The 26,040-nt window shown below is 50.7% G+C and overlaps 1 protein-coding gene across 2 annotated transcripts in view; it reads right to left on the reverse strand.

Moving 5' to 3' along the window:
- The window catches only part of EBF4 (EBF family member 4), a 61,756-nt gene extending 39,372 nt beyond the window's left edge, over nt 1-22,384 (reverse strand). For both annotated transcript variants that reach the window (XM_055544373.1, XM_055544372.1), the window contains exons 1-7: nt 22,094-22,384; nt 21,470-21,591; nt 9,739-9,895; nt 9,439-9,502; nt 9,212-9,267; nt 7,637-7,710; nt 6,624-6,692 (exon numbers count right to left, since the gene is read on the reverse strand). In XM_055544373.1, the coding sequence (XP_055400348.1) occupies nt 6,624-6,692; nt 7,637-7,710; nt 9,212-9,267; nt 9,439-9,502; nt 9,739-9,895; nt 21,470-21,591; nt 22,094-22,384 (833 nt within the window). The remainder of the gene's footprint in view (nt 1-6,623; nt 6,693-7,636; nt 7,711-9,211; nt 9,268-9,438; nt 9,503-9,738; nt 9,896-21,469; nt 21,592-22,093) is intronic.
- Between the last annotated feature and the right edge of the window lie 3,656 nt (nt 22,385-26,040).

Genomic DNA, 26,040 nt, shown 5'->3' on the forward strand with positions numbered 1-26,040 from the left:
AATGGTTATCATCAAAAAATCCACAAACATAAATTCTGGGGAGGGTGTGGAGAAAAGGGAACCTCCTATACTGTTGGTGGGAATGTAAATTGGTACAGCCACTATGGAGAACAGTATGACAGTTCATTAAAAAACTAAAAATAGAGCTACCACATGACCCTGCAATCCCACTCCTGGGTATATATCCAGAGAAAAACAAGACCTAAAAGTATACATGCACCCCAGTGTTCATTGAAGCACTGTTTACAATAGCCAAGACATGGATGCAGCCTGAATGTCTATCGACAGAGGAATGGATAAAGATGTGGTATGTATATACAATGGAATATTACTCGGCTATTAAAAAGAAAAGAAATAATGCCATTTGCAGCAACATGGACAGTGTCATATGAGTGAAGTAAGACAGAGAAGGAGAAATATCATATGTTATCATTTATATGTGGACTCTAAAAAGAAATGATACAAACGAGTTTGTTTACAAAGCAGAAACAGACTCACAGACTTAAAGAACAAACTTATGGTTGCTGGGAGGAGGGGTCAAGGATCAGGGGAAGGGATACTTAGGGAGTTTGGGATGGACATGTGCATAGTGGTATATTCAAAACGGATAACCAACAAGGAACTACTGTATAGCGCATGGGACAATGTTACATGGCAGCCTGGATGGGAGGGGCGTTTGGGGAAGGATGGATACTTGTATATGAATGGCTGAGTCTCTTTGCTGTTCACCGGAAACTATCACAACATTGTTTGCTAACTGGCTATACCCCAATATAAAATTTTAAAAGTTTTTAAAAAGAGAAAAAAAACAAAAAAGAAAATCAGAGACAACTATTCATCAGGAACATGCAAAGACTCTAAACAAAATTTTATTAAATCCAACAATATAATGGCAACCCACTCCAGTATTCCTGCCTGGAGAATCCCAGGGATGGAGGAGCCTGGTAGGCTACAGTCCATGGGGTCGCAAAGAGTCGGACACGACCGAGCGACTTCACTTCACTTCAATACACCATGACTAAGTGAGGCTCATCTTGGAAATGCAGGGTTGGTTTAACATCAGAAAACAAATTGATGTAATTCATCACATCAAACTAAAAAAACACACAAGATCATCTTAATAGATGCGGAGAAAGCCCCTGACAAAAGTCTAATATTGATTTCTGATTAAAAAAAAAACCTCTCAATAATGAAAGATAGTAGAGAACTTCCTCAATCTGACAAAGGCATCTATGAAAATCCTACAGCTATACACACACACAAACAGACAAAACATACATAAGGGCAAAAGACTGAGTACTTTTCACCTAAGATCAGGAGCAAGATAAATATCCATCTTTTCCACTGCTACTACCAACACTGTACTGGAAGTTCTAACCAGTACAATCAGGCAAGAAAGAGAAATAAAAGACATCCAGATTGGAAATAATTAATAAAAGTGCCTTTATTTGCAGATGACATGTTGTCTATAAAGATAATCTGTTGGACTCTTTAAAAAGCTACTAGAACTAATAAGTGGGTTTAGCAAGGCTGCAGACTACAGAATCAGCTACATAAAAATTCATATTTATGTGTACCATAAATAAACCACTGGAAATTGAAATTTAAAACAGCATTTACAACAGCATCAAAATAAACAAATAATAAGGGATAAACCTGAACAAGGAATGTGAAAGATCTGTACTCTAAAGACTATAAAATATTGATGAGAGAGATTGAGGAAAATGTTCAGGGGTTGGAAGACTCAATATTGTTAAGATGTCATTTTCTCCAAATTGGTTTTTTAGATTCAAAGTAGTACCAATCAATAGCTCAATGGGATTTTTTGTAGAAATTAACAAGTTGATGCCCAAATTCATATGGAAATGTAAAGGAAAAAGTTGCGATGAAGAAACAAAGTTGGAGGACTTATATTACCTTATTTCAAGAATTATTATAAAGTAACAGTAGTCAAAACAGTGTAGTATTAGCATAAAAGCTACAGTAAGGAATCGATGGAACAGAATAGAGTCCAGAAATAACTCCACATATAAATAATTGATTTTTTTTACAAAGTTTAAAAGAAATAGTACTGGAATGAGTGAATATATATAGTAAAACAACAAAATGTCTTGATTCTATACCTCTCATATCTACAAAAATTAACTCTAAGTGGATCCTACACCTAAACAAAAAACCCAAAGCTACAAAACTTATAGAAGAAGGGGAAACTTTTCTGTGACCTAGCTGAAGATTTTTAGCTATGACAACAAAAACACAATACACAGAGGGAAAAATGTATAAATTGGACCTTATCAAAATTAAAAACTTGTGCTCTTCAAAAACACTGTTAAGAGGGCTTCCCTGGTGGCTCACTGGTAGAGAATCCATCTGCCAGTGCAGGAGACAGGGGCTCAATCCCCGATCCAGGAAGATCCCACATGCCATGGAGCAGCTAAGCTAGCGCGCCACAACTACTGAGCCTGTGCTCTAGAGCCCAGAGCCTCAACTACTGAGTCCACGTGCCGCAACTACTGAAGGCCACACCCCCTAGAGCCCGTGCCCTGCAGCAAGAGAAGCCCCCGCAATGAGAAGCCCGCACACCCCAGCTAGAGAGGAACCCCTGTTTGCTGCAACTAGAGAAAAACCTGGGCAGTAACGAAGGTCCAGCACAGCCAAAAATTAATTCATTAATTAATTAAAAAAAAAACTGATAAGAGTGAAAAGACTAGTTATGGATTGGGAAATTTTTTTTTAATGAACTTCTCTTTGGCTGCACTGAGTTTTCATTGCTGTGTATGGGCTTTCTCTAGTCGTGGCCAGCAGGGGCTACTCTCTAGTTGCAGTGTGTGGGCTTCTTGCCGCGGTGGCTTCCTGTTGCAGAACACGGGCTCTAGGACGCTCCGGCTTCATTACTTGCGGCACACAGGCTCAGTAGCTGTGGTGCATGGGCTTAGATGCCCGGCAGCATGTGGAATCTTCCCAGACCAGGGATCGAACTCATGTTCCCTGCATTGGCAGGAGGATTCTTAACCACTGGACCACCGGGGAAGTCTGGGAAAAATTTTTTTGTAAAATATTTATCTAATTTTTTCCACAGTATATAAAGAACTCCCACTCAGTAATTAAAAAATAACCCAAATACTTGATCAAAAAAAAAAATACGAATGGTAAATAAGCACATGGAAAGATGTTCAACATCATTAGTCATTGCTGCTGCTAAGTCGCTTCAGTCGTGTCCAACTCTGTGCGACCCCATAGACAGCAGCCCAACAGACTCCCCGTCCCTGGGATTCTCCAGGCAAGAATACTGGAATGGGTTTCCATTTCCTTCTCCAATGCTTGAAAGTGAAAAGTGAAAGTGAAGTCACTCAGTCGTGTCTGACTACTAGTGACCCCATGGAGTGCAGCCCACCAGGCTCCTCCATCCATGGGATTTTCCAGGCAAGAGTACTGGAGTGGGGTGCCATTGCCTTCTCCTTCATTAGTCATTAGGGATATGCAAATTAAAACCATAATGAGATATGACTATACATCTATTAGAATGGGTAACATTAAAAAGAGAGATCATTCTTGTGCTGATGAGAACGTAGAGGAATTACAACTTTCATACGCTGCTGGTGGGAAACATAACATGGTACCACTACTTTGGAAAACATAGTTAGGCAACTACTTATGGCAAATGATCAGTATCTAGGATCTATAGGATCTGTAAAGAATTGTTAAAATCAATCATAATTCCTGGTGATTTCAGTGTCAAGGTAAATACATAACTCTTCCAATACATTCTTCTCTCTATTCCTTTTGTATCTCTCCTCCACTGACCTTGCCTCTACACTCCCTTGGCCACACATTACCAATAAACACAACTTCCAAATAATCCTACCTACAGGCAACCACTCCTTACCACCAGCTCCACCCCTTTCTAGTACCTCAACTCCAATAATTCTTTGGTCCCATCGGAACCTATGCTCCATTCATCATCCTTTCTCTTCACTCTGCCATACTTCTCTCCCTTGTGAGCTTAAATTCCTTGTTCTGTTTTTGTAAATACCCTTTGCTTACACTTTTTACTCTCTTGCCCTCTCCTTTCATTGTATTCACTAAGCAAACGTCTAACTCTGGCTATATGCAACGACTCACCTGTTCTGCACATGCACTCCTGTGGCTCAGCAGAGCTGGGGAAAATTGCTCACTTAATTTATGACCACAGGACTTCCCTAGTGGTGCAGTGGATAGGAATCCAGCTGCCAACGCAGGGGACACGGTTTCGATCCCTGGTCTGGGGCGATTCCACATGCAAGGGAGCAACTAAACCTGGGCGCCGCAACTACTGAAGCCCGCATGCTCTAGAGCCAGCAAGTCACAGCTACTGTGCCCGCATGCAGCAACTACCAAAGCCTGTGGTCTACAAGAGAAGCCACTGCAATGAGAAGCCAGTGCATCACGAGAGAGGAGACCCTGCTCTCCACAACTAGAGAAAGCCTGCATGCAGCAATGAAGACCCAGTGCAACCAAAAATAAATATAAATGAACTAAAAAATTCATTCATTTCGATGTTTGGCGGAGCTAATACAATACTGTAAAGTTTAAAAATAAAATAAAATTAAAAAAATAAAAATAAAAAATTCATGACCATAGGGAATTCCCTGGTGATCCAGTGGTTAGGACTTGGTGCGCTGCTTGGGGAACTAAGATCCCACAAGCTGTGTGGTGAGGCCCAAAGTGAATAAATTTTTAAAATAAATAAATAGATAAGTAAATTTATGAACATATCTCAGGTGGGCCCTTAGTGCCACTTGGCAATCACAGAACATGTCCATAGTCCCCTCACTCTCCTGGACAACTATTTCATACCCTAGTGTCTCCCTCTCCATCCTCACCCTCAACCGTTGACCTTGTTTCTTATTTCACTGAGAAAACAAAGCAATCAGAAAAGGACGTCCGCAAGCCCCTGTGTTGGATATATCCATTTACCCACTTCCATGCCCAGATTCTCTGTCTTCCCTGCTGTCTCCATGGATAACTGTCTGTGCTCCCAGGTAAAACCAGTCCTCCACCTATGCAGGAGACACCGTGCCCTTTGCTGTCCAGAGGACATTGCTTCAGCGATTCTCCCTTCTAACTCTTGCATCATAATTTTCCATTTCCTACTGGATTTTTGTCAGTAGCATTTGAACAAGCTACATTTTTTCTTAGCCTTACACTGTGCTCCTGCCACCACCCTATTTCTTTGATCCCTTTAGGGTGAAAGTCCAGAGTTCCTCTGGTCACTGTCCCTAGTGTCTCCTCTCATTCTCTCTTAGACATACCCCTATCAGAATTCTGCCCCTTTTGCCACAGAAATAGCTCCTGTTGAGGTGACCAATGTCCCCCACATTGCTAAATCTAAGGGTTAATTCTTATTCTTTTTATCATCTCCATGAGCAGTATTTGCTGCAGCCTTCTTTGGGGAAAATTTTTCTAGCTGGACTTCCGGGACTCTACCCCCCTGATTTGCCTCCTACTTTACTGCAGCTGCTTCTCAGGCTCCTTTGCTGGTTCTGCATCTCTAGACTACAGCAACAGGCATTCTCAAAATAGCTGGTATGAATATCAATTGGTATAATTGCTACTGAGGACAAATTGGCAATAACTATCAAAAGTACAAATGTACATCTCCTTTGACCCAGAAATTCTGCTTCTAGTAATATCCTTCATATAAATGCACACACGTGCTAAGTGACACGTGGACAAAGTAATTCACTACAGCGTATTTTATCCCTGAAGAAGAATGAAAACAGCCAAAATGTCCAGCAATAGACACTAAAGAAATTACGGTCCATCCATACAATGGAATATTTTGCAGTAGCAAAAAAAAGAATGAGGAGACTGTCTGTGTCTGCAATTTCTTGCACAGGCTAGCTCAGGAAGGATACTCATGAAACTGGGGACAATGCTTGCTTATTTGGAGGGCAATGGATGAGTCAGAGGCAGAGGTGGAAGACTTTGCTGTCAACCCTTTTAAACTTGAATTTTAGTACACTGTGAATGATTTATCTATTAAAAGGAGAACAAGGCAGGGTTTAGTTCCAATATGGAATGAGTTCTAAGATATTAATATATTGTTACAAATAAAAAAGGTAAGTATTAAATACAAAAGATTGTGTACAATATGCTATACATAGGGGTAGGGCAGACTTACTTTTCCTTAATTACTCTTTTGTGTTATCTTTTGAATTTTGTACCTTATATATATATATATATATATTTCCTATTCAGAAAGAAAAATGCATTTTCACATGCATCACCTCTACAATCCTATGAAACTCACCAAGTATTTCCCTATTTTTCTAACAAAGGAAATGAACAGAGAAGTTAGAGGAGGCACCAGGACCAGAGCCCACTTTCCCTGCCACTCCCTGTTAGCTCCTCCAGCCGTGGCATCCTCTACCACCTCCCATCCGTGTCTTCTCTGGCTTCTTCCCTCAGGAAGCACAACTCCTAAGTCCAGCCTCAGAGAGTCTGCCACCAGGGGCTTCACTCAGGGGACCGTTTCTCTTGCTCAGAGCCACCAAAGGGTGGTTGGAGCCACTGTGCTCTGTGGCTGGTTCCAGCCTGCCCTGACCTTGCAAGCTGCCAGGCCCTCCTCCCCTGGCCTGTACCTGTCAATGATGACGGGGTCTGAGGGCGTCTCATTCCGGTTGCCACAGCTCTTCCGGTCACAGCATCGGCTGAAGGAAAGGTGAGGAGGGAGGGAAGGAGGAAAGAAGGAGAGGGAGATTACAGTGTGGGGTGTGTTTGTGTGTGCGCGCGTGAGCGCGCGTGTGTGTGTGTGTGGCTCTAGGGTGAGGATGCTGATGTCCTGTCTCTGAGTGTGGAATCCCTGGCCCAGAAGGGCTCACTCCCAGAACCCAGCCCTGGGGATAAGGTTGGCCAGGAAACCCTTGTCCCAAAGGCGTGCTGCTCCTGAAGATCCAGGAAAGGGTAGAATGCTGACCATCTACTCTCTCTGTACCCTTTTTATACAAAGAGCTCCAATTGTAAGCATGTAACACATGAATTTTCACAAAGTGAGCTCACCCATGTAACCAGACCAAGAAATACCATATGACCAGCATCCCAGAAGCCCCATCCTGGTCACTGCCCTTCCCAAGAGTAGCCACTGTTCCAACCAGATTTTTGAACTCTAGTTTCTTTTCCATGTGTGAGGAGTTGCCTAGGATGACCTTGTCCGACTGACACCTCCTGGGGAGCCCTTGCCTAGAAGTGCAAAGCCCTGGGGTGATGGGGAAGGGGAACCAAGAGCTGTGCTCCTCCTTCCCCATCCTGCCTGCCCAGGGGGTTCCCTAAAGGTCACATAAGAGGCAGAAAAGTTTCCTCCTTCAGCTCTGGAGCTAATCCAGGAGGCCCAGGCCCTGCCCCCACCTCCCAGAGAGCCCTCTCCAGAGCTTTATTAGTTAAGCGTCCCAGTAGCAGCAGGAGGCCTTTCTTGCACAAACAGTCGGAGAAGCCAAATAAACAGGCCAGGCTAATGGGGCCTCAAGGACCCTCTCCTCAGCCAGCACTGTGCCCAGGGACCTCACTCTTCATCACCTCCCCCTACCAGGCTTCCCTGGGGATCAGTGGGGAGGGGGTTGGGCCAAGAGGCCAGTGCCAGCGCCCCAGCCCTTCTCACCTGCACATGATCTCATGAGTGAGCAGCACACGGCACATTTCGGGGTTCTTGTCCTGCCCTTCGTAGATGATGGCCTGGGGAAGAAGAAGTGCATGAGCTTGGGGGGAAGGAGGCTCCTCTCGAGGCCAGGTGAGGGGCAGGTGGGCCCTCCTCCCAGAGAAGAGTATGCCCTCCAATTCTCTCTGGGGGCCCAGGAGTGCAAAGCAGGAGCTGGGAACCTAGCTTCCCAAACCAGGACGGCCATCAGAATGGGCAAGAATGGGGTGAGGTCTACAGATTCTGTCTGTCCACAGGCAGCACTTTCTGGAGCCAGTTCTGCCCTGGGGCAGGAGGTCCACCGATCACCCTGACCAAGACCAGGCACATGCCCCAGCCTCCACGGTTCTCACAAGCATCGTCCCCCCAGGCTCTCCCGCCAGCTCCTTGGCCGCGCTCCCCATCCGTCATCTCCGCAGGCCAGGTCAGCGGCTTCCTCTGGGACCGCTGGATCATTCCCCGACCCCTCAACCAGTCCCCAGCCTCTCCTTGGCCTTGAAGCAAGGAGTAAGCTTCCCAAACACACATTTGGCTTCCAACTTAAAAAGTCTGGGCCTCTCAGCCATCCCTCATTTGTGGGTCTCTTTCTCTGTGGACAGTCTCCAACCTCTTCCACGCTTGTTGGCCATACAATCCCACTTTGCCACTTCCAAGTCTGCCTCCTAGACCATAGTGACCACAGGCATCCTAGAAACGCACCACTTTTTCCTCTACCCTGGGACTGGGTGGAGGCTGCTGGAAGCCTGTCTGTGTGGGAATGCCCAAGCCTCCACCTCCAGTTCAGGCCACTGATTTTCACATTTGAGACTCAGCCCTGTTCCTTACAAGGACACAGAGTTCTGAAAAGCCTAAGGCTGCACAGTGCATGAGGGCTGACTCAGATTTCAGTTGCCCAGCACTCCTCTGGCTGGCCCCAAGCCTCCTCCTTTTGTCTTTTCAAATCAGCAAGTGCTGAGGGCCAGTGTTGGAAGCTCTGGGGCCCCACCCAGTGCTGGACCAAGGCACCCATCCCTGTGTTAGCTGCTAAGGTCTTTCTCTTGAGAACTGCTCTCAGCAGATAGGAGCTGCTTCCCCTGAAAATGCCTGGAAGGTTACACATTTACCTTGGGAGTGGTCCCCAGCCAGTAACTGACCAATACAGGGGACAGAATCTTGGCCTCCTTGCCTCAAGGGGCAACAACTCGGTGACATTCCTACTCTAGCCTGAGGATCAGGCTGAAGCTAGACTCCAGCTGACACCACATCCTTGCTGAGCATCCCCTGCTCTGTCTTGCTTCTCCCTGGTCCCCTCCTGAGATCTTCTCTTCTCTTCCTCAATAAACCCACCTGAATCTCCATCTAGGCTGAATTTCTAGATAACAGGACCCAAGAGCAAAGTCTTTGCAAAAATGTCTTTTTCTTGTCTAGAGGACAAAAGCCACACATCCTCCTCCTGTGGACTGTGGGGAGCTAGATTGGTGAGGATGAAGCGCACAGGGGATGCGGAAGCAGGGACAAGGATGCTTGTTCGGATCTCAGGGGAGATGGTGGCTGGCTCACCTGCTTGGACATGGAGTCAATGAGACGCACGTAGAGATCCTGTTCTGTCCGAAGACCTGAGGGTGGGAAGGCGGAGAGGTTTGTTATTTAGGGAGCTCCTGTGGCTTCTGATGACTAAACATACTCCACACCCTTCCCAGCTGGAGCCAGGCTCCCTCCACTCTGACGGTGGGGTACTATGTGTCACATGGTGCTGTGGTACCCCATGGGTGGTGGGCTTTACTCACCGTTGTTATATACCAGCCGGAGGCGGTAATGGATTCCGTTGTTTGTCTTTTCAGCCCCAGGCTCCTGCAGGGACAAGATAGGGAGGATGCTTGGTGCTCCCAGGGATCCTCCAGTCACTCCCCTCCCCCTCCACTCCTCACCCAACCTTCCTCCCTCTCCTCTCCCATCCGTTCACCACCCCCTTCTCCACTCCTCCACGGCCTATCCGTCATCTGTTCCAGTGGGAAGGGGTTCCCTGAAACCACCCCCCCGCCACCTCCCCACCCTCTTCCTTCCCGGTGAGCCCACAAGCCTCTCACTCGGTCCTTCTCCACAAAGTCGATGAAGGCTGTGCGCTCCACCTCCACCGGCTGCCCCTGCCGGTCATACATGGCCAGCACGAAGTGGAAGAAGTTGGATTTCCTGAGGTTGGAAGGGGGCTGCTTCTCAAAGTGTGCTCGTGCCAGGCCCACACCACTGTGGGGAGGAAAGCTGCTGGAAACCACCGGAAGTGAGTGCCCTTCAGAAAGACACCTATCACCTCTGACCAGGACTCGGCTCTGACATGTCAAGAGTTACACTGGACGGGCCCATGCCACCCTTGACAGGGCCATCTCAGTTTCAGACAGAGGCCTCCCAGTGCTGAGATCACCGAACCTGCTCCCGTGGGGATAAGTGGCACATCGGGGGGTATCCCTGGCAGACTCCTTCCTAGACTTTTCTCTGGGCCCTACATTTTGGAAGCTGGTCCCTAAAACCAAATGAACACGTTACTGACCTGAGAAACACATCTTACTGACCTGAGGCTCCTGTGACTGCCCTTTAGGGCCTCAAGGGGCAGCTGGGTGGTTTGGGAATGAATATCTCACTATACCCCAGTTCATAGCTGTGTGCACGAGCCTATGGCATTGCCTGGGAGATGATGAAGTCCGTCAGATACTCAGAGATACTGAACTGGCTCAGGGCACTAGACTGCCTAGCCTGGACTCCAGGCTATGGCTGAAGGTGGAAAAGTCCTCCTCAGGTGTAGGGGGACCTGCCTCCACACTTTAAGAAGGCTACCACTGGCTCCTTTGGGCAGAAGCATCTTGTGGTCTGGTCTTGCTTTCTCCTGGCTCAACAGAAACAAGCCCCAGAAACAAAGCCAGGGTTGGAGCACAAGTAGGAGAACCAAGGCCCTATTTACCAAATATTTCCTGAGCCCCAGTGATGTATCAAGCACTGGCCACATGGCACCATGTGGGGCCAGACTGAAACACCTGGAAGGCGAGAGAAGACAGATTCAGAGAGCTTACTTAACATGAGACAGAGTGGTGAGTCCCCCCAAGAGATGTTCCTACATAAAAAACAATAAAATTAAAGGAAGAAAAAATTAATTCTGTGTGAGATGAAGGGAAGACTTCACAGAGATGGTTGCATTCCCTCTGGTCTGTGAGGAATGAATAGGAGCTCGACAAGGGCCGGAGGCAAAAGGGCAGAACTCAGAGCACAAGAAATGGCTGTGGGTGTGGGTGTCACTGGACCACAGGTTTCAAAGTGTGACGTGAGGAGAGAAAAGGTTTGTATTGAAAGTGCCCGACTATGTAGGCACACAAAAACCAGGCCATGGAGTTTAGACTTTCTTCTCTGGGTCAAGGTCTTCCAAAATGTTTTCTTTAGCTCTCTCATGGCTCCAGATCTTCGTTCTATAAAGGAGTGCTATAGCCGTAACTGCTGGGAGATGCGGCTTCATGGAGTACTCATGAGTGTGTGTGGGGGTGTCCTTGGGGCACCCTTCAGAAGGGACTCTCTTTGACTTGCTCAGGCCAGTGCTCCCCACGTGTGGCAACCAGCCTCCAAGGTGGTTCCCATGACCCCTGCCTCCTGGAGTTCAGGTCCTTGCACAGTCCCTGCTACACACTGTCAGGATTGGTCTCTATGGCCAATAGAATCTGGCACAAGTGAGAGCATATGATTTCCGAGGTTAGGTCATACAAGAAACATGGCTCCTGCCCTAAACAATCAGTGACTTGGGCAAAGCTGGCTGTCGTGTTGTGAGGATACTCAAGCAGTCCTCCGGAAGGTCCACATGAAGAAGAACCGAACCCTCCTGCCAACAGCCGGCACTAACTGATCAGCTGGGCGAGATCCACCAGCCCTAGGCAAGCCTTCGGATGACTGAAGCCTCATAAGAAACCCTGAGCCAGAACTACCCAGCTACACTGCTCCCTGGTTTCTAACTTTAAGAAACTGTGTGAGATAATGAATGTTGTTTTATGTCACTGAGTTTCGGAATAATTTTTTTTTTTTAACGTGGCAATAGATTACCAACATACCGTGCTTACTTGACTACGGAGCATTTTGGTGGAGGCATGTGGTTTGGGAAACATAACTAAAGGCCTCCAAGAGGTTCTGAAGTCAGGCAGAGCTTAGAAGATGATGCAGGCAGGGAGTGCCCAGGGTGCTGATAGTGAGAGACCACTGCAGGGACGCAGAGGTGAGGATGGTGGAACTGCTTTGAGAGCCATTTAGACCAGAGTCCGTCCTGGACATGCCATGTGATGGCCTCTGCCATACTCAACAGTGCTTACTATTTTTCTTCATATAATTGTAAATCAACTTATTCTTACTTGGCTTCATGCAAAGCTATAATATCTGAAATGTCATGGGCTTGAGAAGCTTGTTGTATTTTTACTTATATAGATTATAGTAAATACATAACCAATAGAACGAAAATTGTTCTTCCTCCTGAAAGTCTGCTTGGGAGCCTCAGTGGTCCAGATTGTCCCATGTTTGGGAAACATGACTAAAGCCCACAGGAGGCTCTGAAGTCAGGCAGGACTTAGAAGATGCTGCAGGCAGGGAAGGCCCAGTGTATTGACATGAGAGGCTGGTCAAGATGAGGGGGGCCACCAATACCTTCTCTTCCCCACCAAAAGTTATTTCTACACGTTCTTTCCTCCAGGGTCATCCTCCTCCCTCCTCCAGTGTCCTTCCCTTCTCCTCTGCCTCAGGCTTACTGTCCTTTTACGTCCAGGCCTTGACTGTCCTGTTTTCCACTTGCCAGGAGGCAGAGAAGCCTGAAGAACTTCGATCGCAGCAGGTGCCTGATTACTGTTAATGAATATACTAAAGGTGGCAGTAACCCTGACTCCTTCCTCTGCCCCCTCTCCCACCCAGGACCAGCTTCAAGAGAGGTTCCAGGACCACCTAGGGGGACATAAGGCCAGAAGTGGGTGGACTGTGAAGCCTTCCCAGATCACTCTACCCTTTATTCCATCATCTGGCCCAGGAAAGGTGCTGGAAGGTTCTCAGATGGTAAGAAGAAGGGGTAGAGAAAGAAAGAGGTCTTACAATAGCAAGGGTGGAGGCTGAGCAAGAACACAATCCCATGTCTACACAACATACCCTATCTACACAGCTACTCCTGCAGTTCCCAGGCCAAGAGTCAATCACTGATGCTGAGCCTCCTCTCCCATACATCCCTCTTGGCAAATACCAGTCAGTCCTGGGTCCCGGCTGCCTGCTGGCTCCTGCCAGGCTCCTAAGGACCAGAGCTGGGAAGTCTGCCCTAAGTCCCAAGCCAAGCTTCCTTCACAGGGCCTGCCCTCTCAGCAGGAGGGGATTCCCAGGGAGAGAGGTTGCGGGGACTCAAGAGGGAAGGGAGCAGGTACCCCTGCCTGGGGTCTGTGAACTAGTATCCATCGAGGGGCTGCACTGACCTACCCCACTGTGGGATCAGGCTCAATCCCACTTCCCTTGAGGTAGCGCAGCATCACCCTCCATGCTCCACCTCACTTAGTGGAGGCACTAAGGCACACACAGAGTCACACACATCCAGGCAAAGCAATGGGACAAGGTGGATAGCTTACAGTTCTGGGACAGGGATCACTATCACGAATGACAGCAGAAAAATATGAGTAACCCCATATGAGTGACCCCAGCAGACCAAGAGAGGTCGGCAGAATGGGCAAGACCCTTGCTTGCACGCCCAGGACTGCTCCTGGTCTGCAAATGTCTCCAGTTTACTATGTTCATACCCCTGCAGGACAAGTGAGAAGACCAAGGTGAAATAGAAAGGGCTTTGGTTTAAAGAAATCCTTGTGGGACTCTCCCGGTGTTCCAGTGGTAAAGCATCTGCCTGTCAATGCAGGGAACATGGGTTCAATCCTTGGTCCAGGAAGATCCCACATGCCATGGAGCAACTCAGCCTGTGCGTCACAACTACTAAGCTCATGTGCTGAAACTATGAAAGTCCGTGCACTCTAGAGTCTGTGCTCCGCAACGAGAGAAGCCATCACAATGAGAAGCCTGAGCACTGCAACTAGAGAGGAGTCCCTGCTTGTCGCAAACAGAGAAAGCCCATGAGCAGCAACAAAGATATAGAGCAGGCAAAAAACAAACAAAATTAAAAAAAAAAAAAAAGGAAGCCTATGTGTCATCCCTTAAAAAACAAACAAACAAACAAACAGACAGAAATATCTTCACATTTCCTATGAACACAGAGAATGACATGAGGATTAGCACAGCGGCTAAGCACAGGATGCAGGTCAGTCTAGACTGTGCCTCCCTTCTCCTGGTTCCCCCAGGCAGCTGCACTGCCTCCCTGCCCATGCAGCAGATGACCAATCAGCATCCCTGAGCAGAGCTGCAAGCCCCAAAGGAAGACGGAGGGAGGGGGAGACTGTTGTTCTTCTCCCCTTGGGAGGAGCTGATGCTCTTGTAACGAGGCAACAAACCAAGATTAAAGAACGGAAAGAAAGAAATATAGACATACGCTCAAATAACTCAGATGATATACCCAGGCCATGGAGAGGTCTGAGGCCTGCTGGGGCACCCTGGAAGCAGACGTGTGCTCCTACACTAGCTTAGAGGCAGGGATGTGAATGAAGGCCAAGGTCCCTGATTCTGTGGTCTCCAAAGTGGGATTGCCCAAGACCCTCACTGGAGTGTGGGGAGAAACTGAAAGGGTGTCTACTGATAGGAGTCTGTTCTCTACAAGAAAAAGTGAGGCAGGAGAGCCTGGGAGGTCTGGAGAGGCAAGCGTTTTATCTGGGTTTCCCCAGAATCAGAACCTGAGACAAAGATTCCAATGCAAATACTTTATGTGGAAACCCTGGTGGGGTTGGGGAGTGACCAGAGGAGGAAAGGCTGCCCTATTGGGTGTATCACCTGGGAGGTACCACTGTGGGCAGCTGCAGCTCAGTGCCCAGGGAGCCCTGGAAACAAGCCTAGAACTTGTGCTTCAGCTACCCCGTCAGAGGGCTGGGCATGGAAGTTGAGGTTTTTATCCACCAATGCCATCAGTCACCGGCTGAGGGCCTCTGGGGTGTCATTTCTCAGTGGGATTGGCCTGGTGTGCAGGTGTGCAGAGCAGACTCTGGTGGTCTAAGAAAGTCTTAGGAGGCAAATGCTGGCAGAGGAAGCAGACCCTTTCCTAAGGGTCCCCAGGGGACATGGATGGGGTAGCAACTCCCAGCCACCCAGGGTGTGACTTCCTTCTCCTGGTTCCCCCAGGCAGCTGCACTACCTCCCTGCCTATGCAGCAGATGACCAATCAGCATCCCTGAGCAACTCCTGGAACTTGCTCAAACTCACGTCCATTGAGTCAGTGAGGCCATCCAACCATTTCATCCTCTGTCGTCTCCTCCTGCCTTCAATCTTTCCCAGCATCAGGGTCTTTTCCAATGAGTTGGTTCTTCACATCAGGTGGCCAAATTATTGGAGTTTCAGCTTCAGCACCAGTCCTTGCAATGAATATTCAGGGTTGATTTTGTTTAGGATTGACTGGTTTGATCTTCTTGCAGTCCACACCCTGCGGTGTGACGGAAGCCAGCAGAGCTCCACCTGAGTGCAGCCTGGCAGATGCCTCACCTGGTTTGTGAGCTGCTGGAGCCTATAATTCAGAAACGTCTCCTTCACTTAGCATGATTAGTGTACAAAGCATGTTATATGTGCGCCTTTTCTGGATAAATGCGGCTGAGTGACGAAAACAGCCACATTAACCACTTTTGTAGGATTCCAAAATGATTTACGCATCTCCTTGCTTTCTTAAGGGCTCCCCTTGTAGCTCAGCTGGTAAAGAAGCCGCCTGCAGTGCAGGAGACCTGGGTTCAATCCCTGGGTTGGAAAGATCCCCTGGAGAAGGGAAAGGCTACCCACTCCTATATTCTGGCCTAGAGAATTCCATGGACTGTATAGTCCCTGGGGTCGCAAAGAGTCGAACACAACTGAGTGACTTTCATTTGCTTTCTTAAAAAGATTGTTTTCAACCAAATGTTCAAAACACTTTCCTATCAACCCCAGAGTGTGCTGAAGTGGTGAATTCTTTGCTTCTGTACTAGAGAGCTGGGATATGGGAGGAGAAAGTGCTCATTTTCATATATCCACCAGGGCCAGGTCATCCCCTTCCTATTTTCTGTTCTGAAATAGCCCCCAAATTAAAGGAGACTGTGACAGAAAAGTTTGGGGAACACAGCTATTTTTTGGCTGGAGGACATCCAAGCACGGGCGTGTGTTCCCTGGGAATCCAGGTTAAAGGTGACACCGAGAGCAACCTGATCTTTCCAGCCTGAGTCACTCAGGTAACCTGTGCTTCGGAGTACAGGGGGATGCAAACCTGGGGGCTGCAGATTTGTCTGGTTGCTATTGCTTGGGCACCCAGGGGTCCCTGGAGATGTTTCTTTTCAAGGTGAAACAGGATGCCCCAGGGCCCTTCTCATAGCAGCTGGACCTTGCCAAAGCTGTCTAGGACAGATGATACTTCCTTCACAGTCAGTCTCTGCTCTCAACTCAGAAGGCAGTTCATATGCCTTTACAGCCTTGATTACATGCTAATTATTCAGTTCAGTTGCTCAGTCGTGTCCAACTCTTTGTGAACCCATGAACTGCAACATGCCAGGCCTCCCTATCCATCACCAACTCCTGGAACTTGCTCAAACTCATGTCCATTGAGTCAGTGAGGCCATCCAACCATTTCATCCTCTGTCGTCTCCTCCTGCCTTCAATCTTTCCCAGCATCAGGGTCTTTTCCAATGAGTTGGTTCTTCACATCAGGTGGCCAAATTATTGGAGTTTCAGCTTCAGCACCAGTCCTTGCAATGAATATTCAGGGTTGATTTTGTTTAGGATTGACTGGTTTGATCTTCTTGCAGTCCAAGGGACTCTCAAGAGTCTTCTCCAACACCACAGTTCAAAAGCATCAATTCTTCCACACTCAGCCTTCTTTGTAGTCCAACTCTCACATCTGTACATGACTATTGGAAAAACCATAGCTTTGACTAGATGGACCTTTGTTGGCAAAGTAATGTCTCTGCTTTTTAATATGCTGTCTAGGTTGGTCATAGGTTTTCTTCCAAGGAGCAAGGGTCTTTTACTTTCATGGTTGTAGTCACCATCTGCAGTATTTTGGAGCCCAAGAAAATAAAGTCTGTCACTGTTTCCATTGTCTCCCCATCTATTTACCATGAAGTGATGGGACCAGATGCCATGATCTTCGTTTTTTGAATGTTGAGTTTTAAGCCAGCTTTTTATTAGCAGGAGCATTTTAAAACAAACATCCCAAACCCCACAGACAGTGGCTGAGAATGAAGCTCTGGCCCTCCCCCAGAGGCACCCTCAGACCTTCCATCTCCCCACCTACCCATCCTTTACCAAATCCTAACTCTTGCCTGCCTTGGCAGCCCAAAGTTCTGAGCAGTGCCTTGGCTTGGGCCTGATCCATTTTGGAATCTGGGATGCTGGGTGATGGAGAGAAGTCCTGAGGTCATTAGCAGGGAGGGGAGGCTCCTTTTTAATCCCCCTCCACCCAAGAGGTGGAAGGAGTAAAACTGTATATCTTCTGCATCTCATCCTTTGTCTCAGCTTCCCTAAGGTCTCTGCTAAATAAAGCTCTTCCTTCCCCCATCTGAGCATGGCTACATAAGTTTCCCTTTCCTCTCCTCTGGAGCCTCTTTTCCTCCAAGCATTCCACAGGCCCCAGCTCTCCCTGCAGGCGTCCCTTGGGTCCCTGGGACTGCTGATAATCATCAGGCTGGGCCTGGCATTCCTGGCCTCAGCCAAGATCTATTGGCCTAGCCCTGCCCAGAGCCTAGGACAGTACAGGCGGAAGAAGGACCTGGTGCCTACAGGCAGCTGCCCAGGACCTGTGTCTAGAAAGGCCAGGTGGAGATGATGCTTTGGGGCTGCTTCATATCCCCTACTCCCACTATCCCAGAGGGCCTCTGCTTATCTGCCCCAGGAAATTCTCTCAGCCCCAAGGCCCCTGGATTGGGGGAGGAGGGTTGGGAACAAAACTCACTAGCTAGCTCTCCCATGCTTCCTCTTGCTCTTGCTTCTACCTAAAGACAGTCCACCCTGCTTCTCTCTGCCCACCCCCTTGCCACCCACCCACAGGCCTGCCTGCCAGGTCCCAGGCTGAGGAATGGCTATTAATTATTAAAGCAAACAAAAGCATTTCCTAGCAGGGAGGCTAGCCTGCAGCTACTTACAGGAAAGGCAGCCCCAGTTGGCTTCCCTTTCAGGGCGCTGCTAGTGTTCTGGGACCAGCTCATGGGGGAGGGCTAGCCTTGGTCCTCCAGAAGTCTACCCAGGCTGGGAGTCGTATCAGGAGAGGAGAACTGAATTGCTTCTGTGCTGAGCACCCCAGCAAGAGCTTGTGGAGTCCAGAGAAGGTGGGCTAGGGCTGGGGTATGCGTCTCTGAGATAAAGTCCTGTTGGACCAGGGGAGGGACGGTCATGGCAATGGCCAGGGATTCTTGGGCAGAGTTCCCCATTGGGAAGACCCTGCCAGCCCAATGCTCCAGCCTTCCCTATCACCTCCAGGGTATGGTACACAGCCTCTCTTTTCTCCTACCTCTCTTTCACCCAGAACTTTCCTTCCTGTTGGCAGATCTTCCCTTACTGATCTTAGTAGGCTCTGGGCCTTCTCCTCCTTCTGAAAAACCTTGGTGCTGCAAAGCTGGGCAGCAGTAGCTGTTCCAGTGCCTGGTTCCTGCGATCAGGTGGACCATCAATGTGAACAGGGGAGTCTAACCAAAACAGACTTGGTAACCTTCTAACACACACTCCTGCTTCCTTCAGCAGATACTCGTTACCCCCCTGACTGCTCGAGCCTGGTGCCGAGGACCACCATCCAGGCCCTAAAGGAAGGTGTAGGCTGGCTGGGCAAGGAAGTCCAGGACAGCAGGGCACAGCTGACTTTGGCCTGTGACAAGCATCCTTAGACAGTACTCAGAACTACTCCCCTTGGCTGAGTGAGAGAGCACAGAGAGAGCAGGTGCTAGGGGGAGGGTCCCAGAAGTTGTAAAATGTTATCCAGTGTGTGAATGGGTCCTGGGAGGAAAGGAACTGTTTCAGGAGACATTGTTGAATGCTGAGTGTCACAAAGAGGCTGAGAGGAAGCTTGGGATTGAATCGGACTGTGACGGGCCTTGAACGCTCAGTGTCTGGGAGGAATTGGGGAGGCAGGGGGGCAGTCACTTAAGTTTTTAATTGGGGAGGGACACAATCAGAGAAAAGTTCTTTGGAAATTTTCTTTGGCCCCCTGTGTGGCAGATGCTTTGGGGGCGGGGGCGTGTGGTGAGAGGCTGGGGCAGTGGACTAGCAGGCTGAAGTGATACACTGGGGTAGGTTAACTTCAGGCCAGGGAGGAAAGTCTTGGAGGGCACATCTTTGTGTTGCGTATGTGTCATGGTTAAGAGCTGGCTGTGGGCGCTGGGATTCGGAATAGGATATGGAGGGACCATCCAGAAGCCCTGACAAACAGGCGGCTATGGGGTGAAGGCATAGAACACAGCAAAGACAGCTGTCAGACCTCAGGCAGCCTTGCAGGGAATGTTCCAGGGCAAGTTCTTCTGAGAAACAGAGGGAGCGGAGCCTGTGGAGGTGGAAGAAGGTCAGGGCAGGGAAGGAATTCCTGTCATTGTGGTTTTAGGATGAAAAGACCCGAACAGAGGACTGAAGAAGGATCAAGAGCCAACTGGTGAGATGATGGCACCGCAGGAAGAGTAAGAAAGGAGTATCCCCCCAACCTGCTCTCCTTGGCGCCCAAAGGCAACCAAAGGTGTGGGGACTCCCAATCTGTGTTCTGAGACAGAGAAGTCTCAGGACTTAGAGATAAGCAGTCAGGCCTGAAGAAATGCCTCTCTCCAAATTGGGGGTGGGGGGGTGGGCATTCTTAGTCCTGGTGATGTAGCCCTGAGGACTCAGACTGGACACGTCCCCCTTACTCAAGACCTCTTCCCTATGTGCAGACAACACTGCTAATGCTCCATCTTGTGGGAGGAGCCTCATCTCCACACTTCCTGAACCTGCACAGGATACAAGGGCTTCCTCCTAATCAAACCTGCTGGCAGGGTCAGAGGGGAAGGTCAGAGACAAATAGGAACCATAAACCCTGAGGCCCTAATGGAACCCTCCATCTACTCCTACAAGGAGCTCTCACCACACAGCCAGTGATGGAGAAAAAGACAAAGAAATTGACCACCTCAAATTAAATGAGGGCTTTCCTCATAGCTTAGTCGGTAAAGAATCTGCCTGCAATGCAGGAGACCTGGGTTCAATTCCTGGGTCAGGAAGATCCTCTGGAGAAGGAAACAGCAACCCACTCCAGTATTCTTGCCAGGAGAATCCCATGGACAGAAGAACCTGGCAGGCTAACAGTCCATGGGGTCACAAGAGTCGGACATGACTTAGTGATTAAACCACCACAAATTAAATGAAAAACCAGAACCAACAGAAAAACAAGCAGGATATAGAACTGTATGTATAACACAAGAAAAAAAAATATGTCAATGGGAAGGAAATACATTAAAATATTGACAGTTTGTTGTATTAAAGAGGTGGGGTTTTTGTTTTCTATTTTCATTTTTTCCCTGGAATATAGTTATATCATGAGCGAAAGTATGTAAATTGATTCAAAGACAAGATCCTTTCTCTTCCCGAAGAGGTGAGCTCGGGAGAGAAGCCCCAGTGCTCCCTCTGGACAGTCATGAAAGGACAGGAGTGCAGGAACACCATTCAGTTTGAACATGAAACAAAGTGTGTGTCTGTTAAGAGGTTAGGTTGGGGTTGGTGGTGAGGTGGTATCCCCTAAACAGGACTGGGGATGTGAATGTGTGGCTGGCGTTCAGATCTGGTCTGCCCTGAAACCTCCCAGCAGAATCCTTTCCAGCGGCTGGACAAGCAGTTGCTCAGACCTCTGGAAAGTTCAGCTCCCATGTGCCGCAGGTGTCTGCAGAGGCACCACCTCCTTAGTCCCAGCCACTGAGATCTCCAAGTAGGATGTCCAACGTCCCCTCCCCTTGTTCACAACTGGGGATACAAAAAGCCAGGAGCCCAGGTGTTGGGGGGGGGCGGGTCCATAAACCTTTATACTTCCTTTCTAAATCCAGGAGTCCATCCCCCACCCAGGCTCCTGCGCAGACTCCTGCAGAGGAGTCAGAGGAGATGGGCGTGGGCGCTGGGTTCCTAGGGACCCCTTGCCTTGGGTAGGACCCACCAGAAAAACACCTGGCGAACCTGCCCCATCCTCAGTCCCAATCATTCTACCAAGCCGATTGCCCACCTCATGTCTTCCCCACTCTTCACCCTGCAGCCGCTTCGCCGGCTCCCGCACACCCCCATCCTCCAACTCTGAGGGATTAGAGAAAGCAGTAAGGTGGCTGGGTTTTGTGCCTTTCCTGGCAGAGATCCGTGGAACTGGACAAGGAGGGGCACTTAAGCTGCCTGAGAAGGAAGGGTCAGCAATTCCTTGACGACTGGTGGCTGGGGGACTGCGGGGAGCCGGGAGAATTCCTCCTCTTGAGCCATGGACCACTGGGCACGCGAGCGATAGTCAGAAATCAGAGTCGGGACATCCAGGAGTGGAGGCAGAAGCCCCGCCCCGGCTGCCCCCTCCCCCATGCTCTGGAAGAAGCACAGGCGCTCAGGGCAGGGTGGGCGCAAGAGCTTGCTGGGACAGTGCAGAGTTAGGGCTCCGTCCAACCCCTCGCCCCAGCAGTTCAGCAAGCTGAGCGAAGGCGGCACGGAGCCGTCCAACCGGAGCGCGCCGAGTCGCGTCCGAACGCTTACCTCTGCGCCGCGGTACTAGCGTCCAGGATGCCCGCGCCCTGCATCCAGGAGCGCACCGAGCCCAGGCCCGCGGGCAGCAGCGGCTCCTCCTTCAGGTTCAGCCCGCCGCGGGGCAGAGCGTCCTGAGCAGGGAACATAAGGGCGCGCAGTCAGTGGGCGCCCTCACCGCCGGGGATCCGATCCCGCCGAGGCTGCCGGGCGTCCTAGCTCCGTGCGCCTAACGGCACCCGGCGACTGCAGGAGTGCAAGCAGCGGCCGTCCCGGCCACTCAGTGCGCGCCAGCTTCCTGGGCGCTCCCTCGGAGAAAGCGGGTCCGCAAGCGCTGTCCCCTCCCCTCCCCGGGCGCGGGGCGGGGAGATGGAGGGATTTCCCCGCGGCCTGAGCGCCAGCAGGCGGACTGCGCGCGGGGCGGGGAGGGCGAGGAGCGGAGCCGGCAGCCGGTCCGCGCAGAGGCGCGCTCTGGCGGCTGCCCAGGGCCGCGGTCGTCGGAGGGGGTGGGGGGCCCGAGGCCCCGGGAACTGTCTCAGGCGAGGCGGGGGCGCGGGGCTGCCCGCCCTTTCCCCTCGCCGCCCCCACCCCCCGGTCGCCCGCCCGCCCGCGGCGCCGGCGCGGGGCGCTGATTACCATCCGGGAGGAGGATGCTGCGGGCGCGGAGCTCGGCGGCGGCGGCGGCGGCGGCAGGAACAGGAGCAGCCGCGCGTCCCGAGGAAAGGCAGGGGCAGCGCTGGGCCAGCAGACACCGCCGGCGCCCCGCGTGCCCCGGCGCCCCGGCCCTGCCGCAACCCCGGGCGGCAGCACCTGGAGCAGCAGCAGTAGCAGCCCCGCCGACTCCCCCCGGGGGCCGGTTCCCGCGCTGCCCCGCCGCGGCCGCCGCCGCCCGCAGCTCCCCGGGGCCTGGCCGCGGGCCCGGGCCATGCCGCCGCCGCCGCCGCCGCCGCCGCTCCCTGGGGAGCGGGAGCCGAAGGGAGGGAGCGCGGGCGGGAGGAGGGATGGCGGGAGCGGGCGGGCCCAGGGGACTGGGGGCCGGGGGAGGCGGGGGCGGGGCGGCGCGGCCGGCCGAGGGGCGGCCAGGGACGTGACATCATCGGGGGAGGAGCGGCCGGGCCCGGGCCGCCGCGGCGGGGCGGACCCTGGCGAGTCGGTCGCCGGCGCTAGGGTCTGCGGCCTGGTCGAGGCAGCGGGAAGGGACTGGAGGGACCAGCTTGGACCCGGGAGGCCCAGGCAAGGAGCACACGGGCCTGCGCGGTGGGGGAGCCCGGCCGAAGCCGGAGGAGCGAGCGGCCCCGCGCTCAGAATCCGCCGCCGCCTCTAGGTCGCCACTGGACTAAGCCCCGGCTTGGTCTCCGCTATCTTCGTCTCCCAAGTGCCCGCCGCACTCTCGGCGCTGATGCCCAGTTCCTGCACTTGCCGCTCAATTCGACGCCTTCCAGCTTTTACTCTTGATGTTTTTTGCTCTCCCGGGCCGTCCTTCCCGCCTTTCCCCTGACCTCGGTTTCACCTCAGCCTGGGTCTCAAACCTCTTTCCCTTAGGCTGGGCCCCAGACGGGCAGAACGCAGTCGCTGCACCCGCTACACTTAGTTCAGTCCGTGACTTGCCTAAAACGAAAGCACTCTTGTTTCCAACCTCTGCCTTTCAAACACCTCTTAGGTTTTGATGAGAGTTGGATACTGAGTTAAGATTCACTTCCTCTTGCTCCCTAGCCAGAGAAGTTCCCCTCTTAGATTTCATGCCTCTTAGTTCCCGGCCCAGAAATCATCTCACCCTTGATCCCAGGGCTGAGCCATTTCTACCCTTCTCCCCACATTTTGGCCTGGTGTGTCCTGGCCAAGGTTTGAACAAGCTCAGAAACAGTCCAGCACTTTCCTGCAAAAGAGCATGGGGGTGGCCTGTCCAGCCTGCTGCTTCATTCAGACACCCCTGGAATATCTCTTTTCTGTCCCAGCTGACTCCCATCCTCTTTTGGGGGGCTTCCAGATGTGCAGTTAGTGGTCCACCCCATAAGGATCCAAATGAGGTCCAGAGCCACTGCTGAGCTTCCTACCACTCTAGGGGCACACCCCTCCCCCTGCACCTCCCTTCCTGACCTCCGTCCTCTACCATCTCTGTCTCTCCATGCTCCCTCACCTGCCGGGGCTGTCACTCCCACTCAGACTTCTCAAGGTCTCAGTTTTTACCCCAGGTGAGATTATCAAAGGTAGTCTCCCCTGAAGATGAATTCTTTTGCCAGTCTTTTTCTCCATCTGCTTCAGTTCAGTTCAGTTCAGTTCAGTCTCAGTTGTGTCTGACTCTTTGCGACCCCATGAATTGCAGCACGCCACTGAGCGACTTCACTTTGACTTTTCACTTTCATGCATTGGAGAAGGAAATGGCAACCCACTCCAGTATTCTTGCCTGGAGAATCCCAGGGACAGAGGAGCCTGTTGGGCTGCCATCTGTAGGGTCGCACAGAGTCGGACACGACTGACGCGACTTAGCAGCAGCAGCAGCACCAACAGGCCTCCCTGTCCATCACCAACTCCCGGAGTTCACCTTATCTGACTCTAAATCCTTGCTCCTCCCAATGTGGTCCTTCAACCAGCAGCTTCAGCATTAGTGAGAGCTTGTTAGAAATGCAGAATCCTTGCCCAGACCTACTAAATCAGAACCTACTTTTTACCATGATCCCAGGTGACTGGCATGCACATTACACTTGAGAAGCAGTGCTCTAGAGAAACCCCCAAGGCTGTTCCATACTTGCTCCAACCCTCTCCCCAACCTTCAAACCTGCCTCTGGCTCTAAATTTCCAGCAGACAGCCTACCTGTTATTTACTGGAGAGATTACAGGGAATCTTGGCAGAATCCTGCTGTCTTTCTCAGCTGTCCATGTTTTTCCTCCTTTCTCAGTCTTCTCACCCATCCTTTTCCCCCCACTGTGTCCCAGAGAAGCATGTGGGCTTAGAGACCTCTTTGCTCAGTCCCTTCTTCTGCACCTCCTGATGTTGTTCCATCTGATCTGTCTGATTGTTGATCCTCCTTCTTTCCTCTGCTCAGACCTCCTCATTCTTGAAAGAACCCTCCTTTTGTCCCCGCCTCCTCCTCCTCCAACTTGTGCCCCTCCTGTTTCTAAGAAAGTCCACAGGCACACTCCACCAAGGCTGCCTTGTCAGCACCCAGCAAGCCACTCTTGAAACCCTCATAGTCTGGCTGCCTTCCAGCTCTGCTGCTGTTTGTTCCTCTCTGCCTCAGGCCCTCTGACCCCCATGCAGCACCGGGCTCTGTGCCTGCCTTGTTCACACACTTGAGAAGGCCATCCTGATGACCAAAGCATACCATCTCTCCTCTTATCCCTGGGTGTGCCCCAGCCTGCTGTGTGCTGCTCCCTTCTTCCTTTCTTTCCAGAGAACTCAGGCTTTTCCATAGTCTCAGAGGCCATCTTTGAGGAAACTGTGTCCTAGTGTGGGCCTCCCTCTGCTTCTGTTGGCCCTGAACACCCATTGGTGAGGACAGAGCTGGCCTTGACCCATGGGGAGGAGGGGCGTTCCTGCTTCCAGGGAGCGACCCTTTCCCAAGTAGATCTGCCCTTGAGCTGGAGTTGGGACTGCTTCATCTCCACGTGCCCAGGCCACACTCATGCCCATTCCCCACAAACCAGCTCTTCATCTGTGGCCCTAGGTGATGAGGGTACCAATTGGACCCAGCAAGTAGAAAGCCACTGGGCAAATTTTGGGTCAGTTTTTGGAGTCAGAATTAGGTATTTCTGCTTTAGATCCAGCAAGTCTGTTTCTTGGAACTCTTTGTTTTTATTTTGTATTATTTATCTTAGTTCCTTTGACAAAATTCTCTCAAACTGTTGTAGCTTCATGAGAAAGGGCTTTGGGGGCCTGTTGTAGCTGTGTTCACAGAGAGCTGGAGGGGTGGTGGTGATGGAAGATGCTGGTCCAAGGCTGCCAGAGAATCTTCCCTTTCAGATTTCATTCCTCTTAGTTTCTGGCCCAGAAATCATCCTGCCCTTGACCCAATGGCTGAGACATTTATGCCCCTTTCCCCACATTCTGGCCTGGTGTGTCCTGGCTAGGCATTGAACAAGCCCAATTTGATAGAGAATGTCTTTCTGGCCCAGGCAGAGGCTCACCATAGACCACCAGCCCAGAGCCTCTGACCTCATCCTTCTCCATCATGGACATTTGTGCTCATCCCACAGGGAGGGCTCTTGTCATGTGCCTGGTGCTAGATAATAAGCAAAGCCTAAAACACAGGCCATCCTTATGGGTACCACAGTGTGGTGGTGGGAGATGTGTAAACCCTCCATGTCACTCCAGAGTGACCTGAGCTGCTGGAAAAGATGCAGGTGCCAGTACTTGGACCAGCACAGAAGGGCCTGAGCCTGAGAGGGGAGAAGCAGTCTTAGGCAGAGGATCAACATCTATAAAGACTAGCAGAGCTGAATGAGTGGGTTTGTAGCACTTGCTTCAAAGTAGAAGCTTTTAGCACCTGGAGCATCACGCTTGCCTGATGGGAATGAAAATATAGGAAGAATGTAAAAACTAAAGCATGCACTAGATATGACTGTTTACATAGTTCTAGGAAGAA

This window comes from Bubalus kerabau, chromosome 13 (genome assembly GCF_029407905.1).
Source record: "Bubalus kerabau isolate K-KA32 ecotype Philippines breed swamp buffalo chromosome 13, PCC_UOA_SB_1v2, whole genome shotgun sequence".
Taxonomy (NCBI): Eukaryota; Metazoa; Chordata; class Mammalia; order Artiodactyla; family Bovidae; genus Bubalus; species Bubalus kerabau.